The 17,932-nt window shown below is 36.8% G+C and overlaps 1 protein-coding gene across 1 annotated transcript; it reads right to left on the bottom strand.

The window, feature by feature from the left end:
* Nucleotides 1-1,294: 1,294 nt before the first annotated feature.
* On the bottom strand, nt 1,295-14,127 carry LOC131955961 (ADP-ribose glycohydrolase MACROD1). The gene is made up of 5 exons (XM_059320291.1): nt 14,073-14,127; nt 13,539-13,598; nt 7,490-7,720; nt 3,467-3,613; nt 1,295-2,160 (listed from the first exon to the last, which is right to left on the bottom strand). Exons 2-5 carry the CDS (start codon nt 13,582-13,584, stop codon nt 1,295-1,297), a joined length of 1,290 nt encoding a protein of 429 aa, XP_059176274.1. The 5' UTR covers nt 13,585-13,598; nt 14,073-14,127.
* Nucleotides 14,128-17,932: the final 3,805 nt, after the last annotated feature.

The following is a 17,932-nucleotide window of genomic DNA, read 5'->3' as shown; positions in this document are numbered from 1 at the left end:
TTACATAGTAATTTACATAGTAATTTATGAACACAACACTAACATAATAACAAATTGCCTTGAACAACATCAGCTAACAAGTAATATGATGTCAGTAGAGGCACTAACATTGTTGTCCTCATCCTGTTTTATTTGCTATCCAATCGGCTACTCCAAATGAATCTACACTTTACAGCTGACTTTGTGTATGCTTTCTAAAGCCTCCCACACCTAAGTCTTGTATATGAATGGATAGTAGAACTATGATTACAAAGTATAATGTTTGAAATGTCATTAAATCGTCATTGCAGTTGGCTGCACATGGTGGTGTAGTGCAAATCTGTTTTGCAGTCAGGACACTCCATTTTCCGCGTCTTTGGCTCGTAAATTTGAGTCAGCTTGATGTTCTCGTAGATTTGTCCCGTGCTTGGTGTGGCGTAACACACGTTGACTTCGACACAATGTTACACGTTTAAGGTAAATCTCATGACACACGACCAGTGTGGAAAATTGAGTCTCAGCATTATTTTGTCATTGTGTTGAGCAACGACTATCAATATCAAGGACATTGAGTTCTATGGAATGGGGCTCGTGATAAAGAAAATAAAAAGGGGAATGTACATTTCAAACAATAGATTTTCCTCGTCCATTCTTTGTTGTTGTTTTTTTATATTTTGACGCAATGTGACCCACAGTGCACTCGGAAAACGGAAAATTAATATTGTTCTTTTTAAAAATGCAATAGTTAAGAGGAAACTTCAAATCCAAATGTATCCACACAAACTAAATAAGCGTAACACGGTTATGTCGCTTATATTATTGTAACAAAAATCCAGAAGCAGAGTTTCTTCCAGGCATCTCTTCGGGGGGGGGGCAAAGCCCCCCCGAAAATTTTTTACCGCCCCCCCCCCCCCCCGAACGAAATGGAATTTATATAATTTATATAGAAAAAATATACTTTTAACAGTGTCCGCCCCCCCGAAGAAAGTCTACCGCCCCCCCCCCCCCCGAAAATTTCAAGTGCCCCCCCGGAGAAAAAAGTCTGGAAGAAACACTGTCCAGAAGATGACTGAAACACGTACACCCAATTGAAATGCACAAATATTGTTGATTAAAAATTATTTAGTAGTAATAAATACATATATCTCCAAAATTATATCCAGGCTATTTTATTTAGCACTTGCATTATATAAGTCGGTATTTTTGACATGTGCACGACCTGCGGCATCAGGCCAGGGTATATTGTCAGGTCTGTAATATCTGTATCACCAGGACTAACTGCAGCCTCAGGTTGTAGCTCACCCTGCTATGGTCATTATTTCCTTTTGTATTTATTTCCCTGGATCGTTTTTTCATCTAAAGGAAAGTAACGCTGCATGAGGTTACGATAAACATTTTTATCTTTTTGTAAGCAGGGACACACAATGATACGGTCAACCTTATAAGAATAATCATCATGCTCCAGCCAACTCCTTATAGTGCTGAGAGCAACATCTGCAGCTTTTTTGTTTGGGTAACCAAATATCCCTGAGGAAATACATGGAAACGCTATTGTTTTTAAATTGTATTCACGCAAGATATTCAAACAGTTTTTGTAGCACTGCTCCAGTTTCACCGGGTCTTCTCTCTTGGGACCAACTGTGTGAATGACATATCGAGCAGGTAGTTTAAATCCGCCAGTTATATTTGCCTCCCCTTCATCACAGCCACCTAAACCTCTAAACTCATCCATAAGGCTGGGCCCGGCTGCACTGTGGATTGCTCTGTCAACTCCTCCCCCAAAAAGGGTTTTATTGGCAGCATTAACTATAGCATCGATTTCCAAAGTAGTGATATCCCCGGAAAACAAGGAGAGTTTGTGGTTCAAATCTTCGCTCACTTTAATATCCCCTTGCCTGTTGTCTGCTAAAGGTGTTAAGTCCTTTTCTATGAAATAATCTGGCCAACATGTAACTGATTTTAAAGTAGTGTAGCTTGATCTACATTTGTAGTATCTTCTTTTAGTTTTAATGTCTAGTTCTAGGATCTTTCCTTTTTCTTCAACAGCTTTCATATATTTCGGATTAGCTTTTGGGTCTTTTTTATACTTGAATCTTGCTTTAGATTTCATATCTTTAGAAACATTCTCTTGCGTTATTTCTTGATTGCTGATCGTTTTTTTACGCGTAGTTTGCTTGATGCCTAGAAGACATGAAATATCGAAGATTCATTTTATAAGGCTAATAATGCTTTTAATATTTGATTTTAAGTGTTTCATCTATATAGGCCTACGTCACATTTCATATTTAAAATTCCGCAGCACAGAATTATCGTAATTGATAAATTAAAATAGAGATCAAATACAGTATTGTATGCTGTATGATATTTTCCTTTTTTATATAATAAAAAAATTGTTATATCTCTGAAACTCACAGGCAAACATTAGCCATCACAATATTTGAATTTAAATTAAACAAAAACTGACCTAGACTGATCGCGTCTACACACATCTTTTTAAAAGCTTGAATTAGATCGACCACTTGCAGCTATAACGCAAACTTTATATTTAGTAAGCGATTATGTTTTTGATTTGTTTGCGTTAATGTGCAGAAATAAAAGCAATAAATAATGCGAACGCGAACATAAACGAAAACATAATGAGGACATTTAGGAACGGCCTCTAAACTATCATTGATTAAAAGAATAATTTGTAAACACTACATTTAGAGGGTAAAAAAAATTGAAAGTAGTAATGGCTTAATGAAAGCAATTCCAATATTTACGTGAAGATCAATGATGTAAATGAAATAAGTAAGGTTTGTGTTACATCTTTATACGTGGGTTGCTGTATTCGTTTGTTCCCAATTCTAAAGTATAGCGGGTGATCTAGAGCGATGCTTTCTATTTTAATTATTTTTATTTCCCTCGAAAATTGTTATCTACAATAATTGACTGAATATGCAAAAAATATTCTTCTCTTTTTATTTTAGTGCAACATTATAAATTGTTTTTGCATTCTCAAAAAAAAAAAACGAAGTAAATAATTTATATATAATATTTTTTAATTAGCTTTTTTGTTTGAGTTAACATTTAAATTTTTACGTGGCTAATTATGTCTAGTATAATATTATGGCTAGTATAATGTATTGACCGAAATTTGGCTAACGAATGAATTATTATTTAAAATTAATAATAAGAAAAGAAAAAATTGCAAATAAAAATAAATAATCTACGTCTCTAGAATTCATTCAAATTACTTTTTGTCTAGACGAGCAGTTCTATTCATAATTTTTTTAAAATATTTATTATCAAATAAATCTTGACTAAAAGTACCTGAATTTAATTTAAGTGTTAGTCACAAGGAAATTACAAATGAACAAGCAATCTACCACCATACTTCAAGGTTTAATGCATAAAACGTAAAATATTACGATTAATTACATCATTTTCTAGAAAATGTAAACAATACAAACAATACAAATACATTTCTTTTAATCAATCAACATACCTTGACTAGTGTCGATATATTCTAAATCCGAAGTTCCAGATACAACAGAGAGTGTTTCAAATTTCTGTAGTGCTTCCGTAAATGGATCCATGGGCATCAACGTGGTATTACTTGAATAAGAAGGATGGTCTGCTTTCCCAATAATATCTACATATATTTTTTTAAAAACGTATATGAACAAACATAAACCTCTCTATTGCAACAAGTAAATTATGTTTAAATCTAAATCAAACGTGGTCTAAACTAAAAACAAACAAACTAAAATACCAACAAAATCATTTATATAGAGCAGTGGTTCCCAACCTTTTTCGAGTGGCGACCCCCTTTTATAAAAGTTAAGTGACCCGCGACCCCCATAGAATTAAAAAGCCGAAATTAGTATGGAAATTAATAAGCACTAAAATAAGATTTTCTAGTAGACTTTCAATATGAACTACTCTCGATAACTATTTTAATAGCATTAGTAAAATTGCATACTATTCACTAAACCTTCGTGGTTAAGTTTTTAATTTTAAAATAATTTGTTAACGCCAAACTATTTCATTATAATTATCTTAATTTTGTTTTTAATCGAAGAATAGTGTTGAAAATATATTCTTGAAAAGTCAATCAATTTTACTTTAGGGTATGAATGGTGAATACTACACCAAAATTGTGTGTGCAGTTTTTCATCTTACTCGGAATCATTCTGCAAATCAAAGAATTCATCTTGTAATTCATCAGGAATGCTGGCAACATCAAGGGAAGTAGAGAATGGGTAATGCGTAAATGCAGATTCTTCTTTTTTCAGCTCAGAGAAATAGCGATGCAGTTCGTTTTCAAGAGATTCAAGATGCCCAGAAATCGCTTCTTTCAAAATTGTAATTATCTCACAATCAGATTCATCTACCACACCGCAGAGTTTCTCAAATTTACAATATTTCCAAGATTTATTTTCTTTACCGATTTTGCAGCTTTGATAAAAAATGCCCCGAGATTATCATGGAAAGTTATAATATTCGTTCATTTTCGCTGAAGCTTCAGGTTAAGCTTATCTTGTTCGAACTCTATGTCGTTTTAAGTATACCAAAAAGTCTTGTTTCCTTTGCACTTCAAAGAACAATTTGATTTCAGATTTCAATCTAAAAATCACAATTTACAACATTTCGTTTGACAGCCAACGTACTGTAGTGTAGAAGAGCAGAACCTCGTGATCTATATTAATGTTTTTGCTCAGTTCTTTGAAGGCTCCATATTTTATATAATTTACGACTTATACTAGCAATGGACTCTTAATTTCGATTGGTTAGGGCAGTGGTTAGGGAGCTAAATCTTTTCTGTTTTCTGAAAGCCCGATTTTGAGCTAAACATAGATAGCGCACCATCCGTACAACCCCATTTTAATCATCAAGTTTCAAAAAGGGTATTTATTTTCTCTATTCACTCTTCATTGCTATCATCCGCATGAATATAGACACAGACCAGCAACTGCGAACACGAACTCACGTCTGATGATTTATCAACTTGAAAAGCAAACAATGGTGAAAGCTTAATTTCAATAAAAATGTGTTATTTAACATTTACGTACATGCAGCGTTTGATGAGATTTTCTCCTATTGTTTTTTTTTTTCGCTTGGCATTTTATATCGCGACTTCATTTGATGCTTGCACTAATGCTGGTGAAAATTTCCTGTTCGATCAAGTCGCTGGCGTTTGCAACTAGCTTCTTACCGACGAAAGAACTCCATATATTTTTCGGTGTGTTCCGAATGACACGTCTCAAATGGCGTTTTAGTTTTGAAGATTTTATAGATTCGTGACTGAGAACAACTTTGTACAGTGCGCTTTGTTTCTTCTCTATTACATTTCCAGTGATGTTAATGAAGCCGAATTTCAAAAATTCTTCTAAATATTTATGTTTTGTTTCAAATTACTAAGGTTTAGTATACCAGTTGGCGACCCCCCAGAAAGACCTTCGCGACCCCCTGGGGGGTCGCGACCCCCAGGTTGGGAACCCGTGATATAGAGCGACGGATTAAAACAAAAAAGCACCACTCTTGTACCCTCCCTTAACATTAATCTATACGCAACTCAAAATAAATTCCTAATAACAAACATACAGGACTATCTATATTTGAATGTAATGTAAAAAGTAAGATCGAATCTATTTTTACAAGCTTTTGTTTAACATGCTTCCTCTGTTGTTTATTGTCAAAAATTGAAACGGGCGAGCAAAATTCGGGGCACTTCTAACCAATTTCTCTGAATATCGGCACGTGTGACAAGATTAAATGACAATGCAATCTGACATCAAATTTATTTCAATTGAATGACTTATTATTTTTTATGAATACATTAAAATTTCGTCCACGTAACGTAAATGGTACTCAATTTATTGGCTTTTCAGACTTCGGAAGTTTAATGAGTACTACTTATGGTTACCGGAAATCGCTCAAAAGTTAATACAAAACTAAAAATTTGACATAACTGAAACGGTACTCACGTTACCGTGTTCACAGACAGACAACCATACAGACATACGGACAAAATTGCAAAGCCCAGTTTTTTCAAGACTTTGATAAATCTAAATGAATTAGAATTTTCGCCCGAATAAAATAAGTCCCCAATACTCTGTACAGAGGCGTAGCGAGGGGGGGGGGGGCGGGGGGTGCGGATCGCACCGGGTGACACCATTTAGGGGGGTGACACCAAGGCAAAAAATAGCAAAATATATAGAGAAAAACGTGAGGGGGGGGGGGTGCAAATTAAAAGTTTTAGGGGGTGGGGGGGGGGGGAATCGAAAATTTGAAAGTTTGTCCCCGGGAAGGGTCGCTACGCCTCTGGGGGGGGGTGACACCATTAAGTGCCGCACCGGGTGACACCCGACCTCGCTACGCCACTGACTCAGTAGGCCTATATGATGAAGTACCGAGGTGTAAAACGGTGAAAACTGTCAAAATTTTATGTGATTTTTGTGCACTATTGCAATACTTCCTCTATGCTCTATGTATACGAGAAAATAGAAACATTTCTATATCCGGATTGACGTCCCCTTTACTGTTATATATGAATATTCGAGAAAGTTTAGGTGAGTCTATTTAGTATCTATTGGATAACTTTTCTAATATTTATGAAGAGACCCACGCTTTTCTTTATAGTTATTTAAATAGTAGTCTATAATTTATTTTCTACTTTTTAGTGCATTATTACATAAAAGCTTGTTATTAAAACGTTTTGTATGAAAAAAAAATGTTTAGTAGCCTACTTTACATGTTTTATTTACAATAGAGTTACATGACTAAAAACCATTGCGCACCTATTGAACGTGATGACGCCCTATTGAACGTGATGACGCGTGTCTAATAGCGCGAATAGTTTTGATGAGACAGCCTACTAATTTGGACAAAATGTTAATTAATTCATAATAAAAAAAAATAACCAATTAGGTCAAATTTAACGTCATGTTGCATTGTCTTTTTGTCTTGACCCACGTACCAACTACGAACCGTATCTGTCAGTTAGAAGTGTCTGCAATTTCGCTCGGGCGTTTTGTGCTGGACAGACTGACTGACGACTGATGATGAAAATTGAACATATGTTTTATATTATGATTCCAGCTATATATAACTACTTAATTGAAGGAAATATTTTTTTGTAATAAGTTTACTTTTTTTTTCTATTTATTGCTTGTACCACATATATGAATTATATAAAAAATACTTGGTAACATAATGGTATAAATATATTTGCAAGTATGTTTAACAGAGCTGCAAAGTGATTTGTTTAGAATGCTAATGAAACTAGTGTTTTTTCAATCCATTTTTTTAATGTTAATTTTTTTTATGTAATACATTACAGAAATTGGACTGAAAATATCTGAGCTAATTCAATTGTTAGTCACAAGCATACAAAAGAACAAATAATAAACGTCCATGTCACCAGGCTTCTCGCAGTAGAAGTAAAATATTTCTATTAAACGTATTACTTTCAAGAAATTTAAATTATCAAACATTTCTATACATATCTTTTAATCAAGAAACATACTTTGACCAGTGTCGATAAGTTCTAAATCCGAACTTTCGGATACAACAGAGAGTGTTTCAAATTTCTGTAGTGCTTCCGTAAGTGGATCCATGGGCTTCAACATGGCATTACTTGAGTAAGAAGGATGGTCTGCTTCCGGCATATCGAAAAGTGAATCCATGGACATTGAGATGGTATCGAAATTACTTGGTAAAGAATAAGGCTCCAAATACGTCATAATTTTTAGATGGTCTGAAGATATTTAAAATGTAAATACAAATCAATATAACCAAGCATTTTTCTGGCGATTTGTTAATATTGTTCAAATTTAAGTCAAGCGCGAAGATAATTACTAAGCAACTATTGAAAATTAACGTATAGGAGTACCCAACAATTTTCTTCTTCTCTCTCTCTTTCTCTCTCTCTCTCTCTTGTCTCTCTCTCTCTCTCTCTCTCTCTATCTATCTCTCTCTCTCTTCTGTCCGAATGTCCCGAGCCTAAGAGATCAGTATCTTCATCGGTATATGGAGAACTTAAAGATACGGACTTTTGTTGAAAATTATATGGGGGAAGTTTTTAAATGTATTAACTAAATTGTATTTCAAGAAAGAAAACAAAAATAAAGCAATATTCGAATGTAGAAACACTTTTAAATTATGCAACCAGAAAAGTGTTTATGGTTGTGACAAGAAAAAATGACGTCACATGTTTAAACTACGGAAAGAACATAAAAATAATTGCGTCATCTTTCAATTTTAGAATTATGAAGAAAAGAAACTATTTCTTTCAAATTATATATATATATATATATATATATATATATATATATATATATATATCTTCTCACCTTTTGTTAGTAATGTAAGCCCTGCTAGGGGGGGATACCTTAAATCTACCCTTCTAGGCTTAACTAACTAATCTGTCCGGTCAGTGCAACCGTGGTAGAACCCACAGTGGTTGAACCCTAACCTTAGTCTAAATAATAAGCTACTAAAATAAAACAAAAACTTTTACAGTTAATAAAATTTATTGCATGGAACCAAAAGTTATAAAAAAAGAATAGATATAAACTGACACAAAACAGAACCAAACGAAACAAACTTTTTACATCAAACACAACACCCAATTTCGGACTACGTCCTAGAAAAAGGAAAACAAATAAATTAATTACTTTACAAAGAAAAGTTATATACAAAGCATTAACCACAGGCTGGCTGGATTACATCTCCACCGCCTGCAGGTAGTTCACACAGAATATACTTTAACAATTAACTGGAACACTGCCAGGACACTGAGCTCAAACTACTAGCTCAACACAGTTACCAGCCTAACAAAAGGCTAAGTAAAATAAAATCTATTAAAAACAAGTGTACCTTCACAGTGACTAGAACGAACCGAACACTCTCCTGGGGATCAACATGATCACCACAGGAAGCGAAAGGTCACTATAAAGATAAAAATATAACCAAACCCGACAGTCCGGAACGAACCGTGACTGTGGGTCAGGTAACAACAACTCTACTACTTAACCCAACAGCCAGGAGTAAACCGTAGCTGCGGGTCAAGTCTAAAAATACCTTTATCCCTGGCTTAACACCAGCCCAAGGGATACAATCAATAGAATGTGCGTATTACTTAACCCGACAGCCAGGAGTAAACCATAGCTGCGGGTCAAGTCTAAAATTACCTTTATCCCTGGCTTAACACCAGCCCAAGGGATACAATCAATAGAATACGTATACCACTTAACCCAACAGCCAGGAGTAAACCATAACTGTGGGCCAAGTATAAATAAGCAGTATCCTTGGCTTCACACAAGCCCAAGAGATACAACAAAGTAATAAAATGACCATAAAAACTCAGAATCTGAGTCCACATGGCCTGACCACAATGGCGGTCAGAAGACAACCACAAAAAAACTTATGGCCAGTAACCAAAATAAAGAGCATAGCAAAAAATAGACATAGTAAAGAAATAAACTTATATCTAACTTACCAGGACTACGACGAACACAAACACAAAATAAATATGGCTGGATGGTGCGAATTTGCTATTCTTTTCACCCGATGACCAGAGAGACTGCCTGCTCCCTTCACCGCAGCTTTACACACAAAAAGACAGAGTTGAACAAGCCGGAACCCGACTTCCACACACCTCACACGCTACACGTAAACAAATAGTCCCTAATTCACGGATAACAAACCAAACACGACGAAACATGCAACAGAATATTATAAAAAGACACTTACTATAAACAATGACAACAATATAAACGAAATATATATAAACTAGCTATAACCAGGGACATAAACAGTGAGACAGCGGCGCCATAATACGGGACTACACAACTAAAAAATACGAACAATTTACGACATGAAACGAAACGATACATTCGCCTTCTAAGTTACAAATAATAAAAATACACTCCAGCCGCTCACATACACGCCCCCTAAAGCTTGCGGTCACCGCAAGCTAACAAACTTGAAAAAAACAGCCCACAGGGCATAATCATAAATGTTACCAAAAAACTTTGCAGGAAGAACTTGCAAAAAAATCAGCCCACCGGGCACAATCATAAATTTTACAAAAAAACAATCTTTGCCAGAAAATCAGCCCACAGGGCATAATCATACATGTTACAAAAAACAAAACTTTGCAAAAGAACTTGCAAAAAAATCAGCCCACAGGGCACGATCATAAATTTTACAAAAAAACATTGTCAAAAAAATCAGCCCACAGGGCACAATCACAAGTCTAGCCTACTAGGGACTCTGCGCTCCCTGACCGACCTACGCAGAGGTATGTCAGGTACTGTGGGGTTACCGGCTGCTCTGGTCCCCGGCAATTGGACCTTATAAATTATGTGGCTGTAGCCTGGAGTAGCCGGCGGTATCACTTTGACCGGCCTTGGGGAGGGTGGTTGAGCCCGGGGAGGCACATATCTCCTGATCTGGGTGCTGGCCACCCGGCGGGTGCCAGAAGGGCCATCTTTCTTCTTAATGGCGTAACACCCGCCGGTGATCGGAGGTACTTCGACCACGACGTAAACTGTCGGGCCGTACAGATCCGCCATTTTGTGCCTGCCCAGGGGGTGCTGCCTTAACAGGACCAGGTCGCCTATGGCCAGTTCAGCGGCTGGCCTGTTATTGGCCTGTCTGTCCCTCTTGGTGGCCTCTATTTGCAGCCTCTCCTGGGCTAGTTTGTGCAGGCTGGCCAGTCGTGTTAGGTGGCCCTGGAGGTAATCTCCAGCACCACCACTATTTGCTGGAGGGGCTTGGTTTAAAAATAGGTCCAAGGGGATGGCTGCCTCCCGCCCAAACAACAGCTGGAACGGGGAGAAACCTGTTGACGAGTGCGGGGTTGTGTTGTAGAGGAAGACCAGCTCGGTCAGGTACCGAGGCCAGTCCTTCTTCTTGTCAACAGGTAGGGTCCGAAGCAGATCGTGTAGGGTCCGGTTGAACCTCTCTGCTTGGCCGTTTCCTTGGGGGTGGTATGCCGTTGTTCGGGACCTCTGTATCCCATAATGGTCGCACAGTTCGTGTATTACGGCTGCCCCAAAGCATTTGCCCTGGTCCGAGTGTAGTCGCCTGGGGACACCGTAGTGAACTATCCAGTTCTGCACCAGGGCCTTCGCCACGGTTTTGGCAGTCTGGTCCTTCGTCGGAACAGCAACTGTCCACTTGGTGAAAACATCGGTGAGAATCAATACATCCTCCGTACCGTCTGCCGCTTTGTCCATCAGGGTGAAGTCGACTGCCACAACCTCTAGGGGCATGGTGGCCAAAAGATGACCTTTAGGCTGGTGCACCTTCAGACTGGTCATTTTTGCGTGCTGGCAGCGGTCACATGCCTGGCAGTACTGGCGTACATCTGCCTCCATCCCCGGCCAGTAGCATCGTTGCCGTAACAGCTGCAGGCAGCGGTCTGGTCCTTGGTGGCCGTTGTCGTTGTGACTTAGACGGAGCACCTCTGGTCGTAGTTGATTGGGGATAACGCATTGTGCGATTTCCCCTTGACCTGGCAGTTTCACTGTGCGCTGTAGGATACCGTCCTTCAACCTGAGTCTCGACTTTTGTCTCAGGAGAATCTGGGCTGGGAGTGATAATGTCGAGGAATGTAATCTGTGGCCGGGCGTCAGGAAGGGTAGGATCTCCTGGATGGTTGAGTCTACCTGTTGGGCATTCTTCACATCGGCCGGTAAGGCCGAAGACAGGAAATTGCAGTGGGCCTCCAGGGGGATACCTTAAATCTACCCTTCTAGGCTTAACTAACTAATCTGTCCGGTCAGTGCAACCGTGGTAGAACCCACAGTGGTTGAACCCTAACCTTAGTCTAAATAATAAGCTACTAAAATAAAACAAAAACTTTTACAGTTAATAAAATTTATTGCATGGAACCAAAAGTTATAAAAAAAGAATAGATATAAACTGACACAAAACAGAACCAAACGAAACAAACTTTTTACATCAAACACAACACCCAATTTCGGACTACGTCCTAGAAAAAGGAAAACAAATAAATTAATTACTTTACAAAGAAAAGTTATATACAAAGCATTAACCACAGGCTGGCTGGATTACATCTCCACCGCCTGCAGGTAGTTCACACAGAATATACTTTAACAATTAACTGGAACACTGCCAGGACACTGAGCTCAAACTACTAGCTCAACACAGTTACCAGCCTAACAAAAGGCTAAGTAAAATAAAATCTATTAAAAACAAGTGTACCTTCACAGTGACTAGAACGAACCGAACACTCTCCTGGGGATCAACATGATCACCACAGGAAGCGAAAGGTCACTATAAAGATAAAAATATAACCAAACCCGACAGTCCGGAACGAACCGTGACTGTGGGTCAGGTAACAACAACTCTACTACTTAACCCAACAGCCAGGAGTAAACCGTAGCTGCGGGTCAAGTCTAAAAATACCTTTATCCCTGGCTTAACACCAGCCCAAGGGATACAATCAATAGAATGTGCGTATTACTTAACCCGACAGCCAGGAGTAAACCATAGCTGCGGGTCAAGTCTAAAATTACCTTTATCCCTGGCTTAACACCAGCCCAAGGGATACAATCAATAGAATACGTATACCACTTAACCCAACAGCCAGGAGTAAACCATAACTGTGGGCCAAGTATAAATAAGCAGTATCCTTGGCTTCACACAAGCCCAAGAGATACAACAAAGTAATAAAATGACCATAAAAACTCAGAATCTGAGTCCACATGGCCTGACCACAATGGCGGTCAGAAGACAACCACAAAAAAACTTATGGCCAGTAACCAAAATAAAGAGCATAGCAAAAAATAGACATAGTAAAGAAATAAACTTATATCTAACTTACCAGGACTACGACGAACACAAACACAAAATAAATATGGCTGGATGGTGCGAATTTGCTATTCTTTTCACCCGATGACCAGAGAGACTGCCTGCTCCCTTCACCGCAGCTTTACACACAAAAAGACAGAGTTGAACAAGCCGGAACCCGACTTCCACACACCTCACACGCTACACGTAAACAAATAGTCCCTAATTCACGGATAACAAACCAAACACGACGAAACATGCAACAGAATATTATAAAAAGACACTTACTATAAACAATGACAACAATATAAACGAAATATATATAAACTAGCTATAACCAGGGACATAAACAGTGAGACAGCGGCGCCATAATACGGGACTACACAACTAAAAAATACGAACAATTTACGACATGAAACGAAACGATACATTCGCCTTCTAAGTTACAAATAATAAAAATACACTCCAGCCGCTCACAGTAATAACATTTCATGAGATAATTTTAGGTCACACAGCACTTTTTTTGCCAGTTCTAACTCAGATTTCAACCCCCCTGGTAGATTTAAAATTCATTTTTTTTAAAAATGTCAATAAAATTTTGTTAATGCCCATATTAAGTCAAAATTAAATACTCTCCTTAAGTATTGAAATTTTCAAAAGTATTACAACAGAGTTAGATTTCGGTGACGGAAGATCCATCATATCATACAGCTAGTGCCTTTAAAAAAACATAATATCTTAGTTACACCTACCATTCATCATGGGCAGTTCTTTACTGGCTCTGCTCGGTTCACTCATCCTTTCTGCTACATCTGTTGAGAAGTTATTAAAAGGAAAATTTTAATTCATTTATGGATGATTTTGTTTATTTAAGAAAAATTATTTCCTCGTTTTGAAGAAGCGAAATTATGTTATCAGCTAGCGTCGGTCGATTTTGCTTACATTACCCAAAAAAAAATATTTGGGTTATCTTAGTTGTAGCTAATACGAAACAAGAAAACTGGACTGATTTCCATGCAAATAGAAGCTAAACAAAAACAATTATAAATAATATTCTAAGATGGCCTTTGTTTTTTAATAGTAAATTTATTTTCATTTAACATCATTGATACAACTTAGTCTCGGGAATTATATTTTTATTGGTCCGTTGATGTTAGTTTACTATAGCACATGCTATCGGAAAGACTATTTACATACATAATAGTTTCATTTTCGGTATCTAGATTAAAATCAAGATCTAGACTACATTTTATATAAAACTAGAATCTAGTGCAGTGGTTCTTAACCTTTTTGGAGGTACGAACCCCACCAGTCTACATTCGCCGAACACTTCAAAATTCTATGGTCGTATTAACAAAATCCATTCGTGAATCATATGAGTCGGGTGTGTGTCTTGACCTCGACCAAAACCATATGACTGACTCACCTGGGGTTCGACCGAACTCAGGTTAAGAAATACGTGGCTAGTGTAAACCTAAACTTTGGCCGGATTCCATGTAATCCGCCATTTTTGATGACTCACGCTCTCCCCTCCCCCCCCCCCCCCCCCCCATCCGAATCTTCGTTTATAATTTGTTGACTATGACATGGATTAAAGAAAGTGTTTTATACAATTTCGCCTTCACAGCGGCCGTAAAAGAAAAATGAAAACATGTAAAATTCAATGTTATGAAATTTTCAAATTGTTCTGCTTTTAAGACTTTACATGTAGATCTAACTTACAACCAGGTTAAGGCTAAGGCTATATTTGTATTTTTAATGTACGTATGTAGTAGTAGATCCGCTTTGGTTTCATTACACAAACCCGACATTTTACCTTCTGTTTTATTTTATAAGAGTAAAATGTTTCAGAGAAAGCCCAGTTAAGGGCGATTCCAAATACCTGAATATATAGGCTAAAGATATTTAGCTTGTTTACTTACCGAATTTATAGATGACACTTGTACGCCATGACTCCCTATCTCAACTGATGTCTACTGCCTCCCTTGATGCTTTCCATATCAAGTTTATTTGGAAAATCCCTAGATCTAGTTATTAATAGCCAAAGAGTTCATCCCCATTCAAAATTACTAGGCCAAAGAATAAGAACATATAGTATTAGTATTAGATAAATGATATACAATGTAAGGTGCAGTTGACGTTTCTGCCCAATGTTTTTGTAAGCACACAATGAAGCGTGGTTAAAGACGAAACAAAAAAATATGTAACTTAATTTGTGGTCTTAGATCGGCAGTGAGAACAAAGACCACAATATTGAAATGAAGTGACACAACGCTAGAGGACGTCTAAACAGCGCATTGGGTTCAGCCTATGGGTCGGAAGTGGGTTTTGGGCTGCAGACCGTTTGGAGGCGCCAAAATAAGTAATTAAAAATAAATAATAAACTGCATTACAATTAGTGAATAGACTGCTTCCTCTTTTCAATCTATCTAAGGCAGACAAAATAATAATTTTACCACAGGCAAATTTACAATTGAATTAACTGGGCAATTTGCTTCTTTGCAAATCATTGGTACAAGATGTTTATTTCATTTTCAAATATCGTATTATGTGTTTTAATGGTACTTAAGACATCTGATGGTAAAATCATCATCAAGATAATAGGCACTAGAAAATCCATTCAAATAAAGTTTTAGAAGGTGCTTAGAATTTAAATAAAACTTTAATAATAATCATTAAAAAAGTTTTAAAAAACCCACGTTTTCTGATTGAACTAAAAAGTAGAAAATAAATACTATACATCACAATAATGCAAGCGATCACTCTACTATAAGCGATGAAAAACGTGGGGCGCCGAAGTAAAAGTTATATTACTATTGATTAGATAATACTATTGACTTTTATTAGGGAGCTTGTAGAGAGTCAACAGTATTAGAAACTGTAAGAAAATCACGGCGCCCCACGTTTTTGATCGCTTATAGTAGAGTGATCGCTTGCATTATTGTGATGTATAGTATTTATTTTCTACTTTTTAGTTCAATCAGAAAACGTGGGTTTTTTAAAACTTTTTTAATGATTATTATTTTCTACTTTTTAGTCTTTGTCTGTTTGTTTGCATTGAAATCTTGCTATCGATTTTATCTTTTCACTTTTTTTTGGGTAAACGAAGACAACTCGTAAAAAGACAACTCGTAAAAAACGAGAGACCCTTTCTTCTTCGGTATCAATCGCAAGTGAATGATTGTCAGAGGTTAGTTGAAAGCGGTTAGGACGAGGGCTGGTTACTGACTAGAACACATAGATTTGATCCCGTGTCGAGTGGGATAGCAATCGTGTGCCCAACCACTCGACCATATCGTCTCCCCCAAACTGGCCACCAGTGGTAATAGTTACCTCCTGTAAGTTTAAAGTCGGTTAAAACTAAATTATCTGCCCCTAAGCCTGTCGCGAAGTGGGATCGTTCGCTTCACTGCGCGCGGCAAGAGAGAGGCTAGCTACGCGTCGCTGGTTTTTTTTCTAATGGCTCGCAGAGGAGAATTATATATATAGATTATATAGCGGTCTAAAATGCTCAATAAAATGTTTCCATTGATCAATTTAGTAATAATAACAATTGAATATTCTATGGTCATCCAAAAGAAAGCTTCCCTGAAAATTTCAGCGCGCTAGCTAACTGGGAAGTGCCAGAAATTTCGATCGCAAGATTTGATTGGAAAGACAAACAAACAGAGAAAGCAAGTTAAAGAAAACGTGGGAAAAAGAAAACAACCTATTTAAACCGTTAATTTGAACAGCTCTATAACTAAATTTTGTCGTAAAGTAGTTATTTAGCGGTAAAAGATTTTTAATAATCTTTATTTTTTGAGTATTTAATTATCGATTCATTTTCTTACTCACGCCTAACATATCTGTCACACACACCCCCTAATAAATAAGGGACATAATAGCGTAAGAATCGTAACAGTTATATTTTACAGGATACACTCCCTTCACACGCTTAACATTTTGGGAGGGGGGGAGACCAAAATCCGACAAAAAATAACATCATATTTTATTTTTGCACCTTGAAAAATCTTGAAAAACAGAGTAGTGCAATCTTGTACGTATGTCTGTGTGTGTATGTGTGTGTGTGTGTGTGTGTGTGTGTGTGTAAACACGATAACTTGAGTACCGTTACAGCTAGGTTGATGAAATTTCTTATAAAATTATTATATCAAATTTGTAATATGTATCAACTTTTGAGCGATTTTTTTTTTGTGAGTAGAACTTTTTCTACTTTCAATTTTTCAAAAGCCTATAACTAAACAGTAATATTTCAGATAGATAAATGACATTTCACATGTAAGTAAAATATCTAATTCTCTGCCTTCTGTCAAATTTTGAGTAATTTCCGTTGACTGGAAGTACTATTTTACGCTTTTTCTGATTTGTTAAAAAACGCATATGAATTTATAAAGTACTAATAATATTCCGCACCATTATACATATTTTGCTTGGTGCGCAGTTCTTTTTTCTATGAGATTCTATTCTATTTTAAAAAGTTTAAGTAATTAAACATGGATTAAAAATCATGTCTATATTCCGATTTGCCACCCCCGTAGTGTTATATAAGAATATTCGAGAAAGTTTAGGGGAGACCACTCCCGGTTTATTTATAAAATATTTTTCTCAAACAAGTAATACATTAAAATACATATGCCTATAATTCAAGTGGAACGGGTATTGATAGCTAGTACTCAAATACCAGAGTATCTTCCTGGTAAAAAAAATGTTTCCTTGCCTGACACATTTTTTCCCCATTGACTAACATATATTATACATTCTTTTATCCATGATAAAACCATGAATAGCAGTTTACTAGTGAATAGTTTCTTTGAAATCTAGAGCCCCTTTTATGACTTTCATTGATTGTTGGCGTCACAGCTACACAAAGACGTGATCGCATAGGCTGTTTTGTTATTCAATATAAATATTGGGCACCGATAAATGGTTTTTAATTTACGATGTCTATCTTCGCCCCCTAAGGCTTGCAAGTAAACAAATACACAGTTAAATGTAATAGTTGCGTGAAAAGGATTTTTGAATCTTTGATTGTAGCGACATTGAATCTTATTAAAAAAAAAAGATCGTTTCGAAAGAGTCACCCATAATCGATACCCGGTCGATCATGTCAAAGGTAAAGTGAGAAATGCGGGCTGATTTATAG

Source organism: Physella acuta, unplaced genomic scaffold (assembly GCF_028476545.2).
Source record: "Physella acuta isolate Inbredline_101_S28 unplaced genomic scaffold, ASM2847654v3 ptg001119l, whole genome shotgun sequence".
Classification (NCBI taxonomy): domain Eukaryota; kingdom Metazoa; phylum Mollusca; class Gastropoda; family Physidae; genus Physella; species Physella acuta.
Note: the sequence above shows the minus strand (reverse complement) of the source record. Positions and strands in the feature narration are given on the sequence as shown.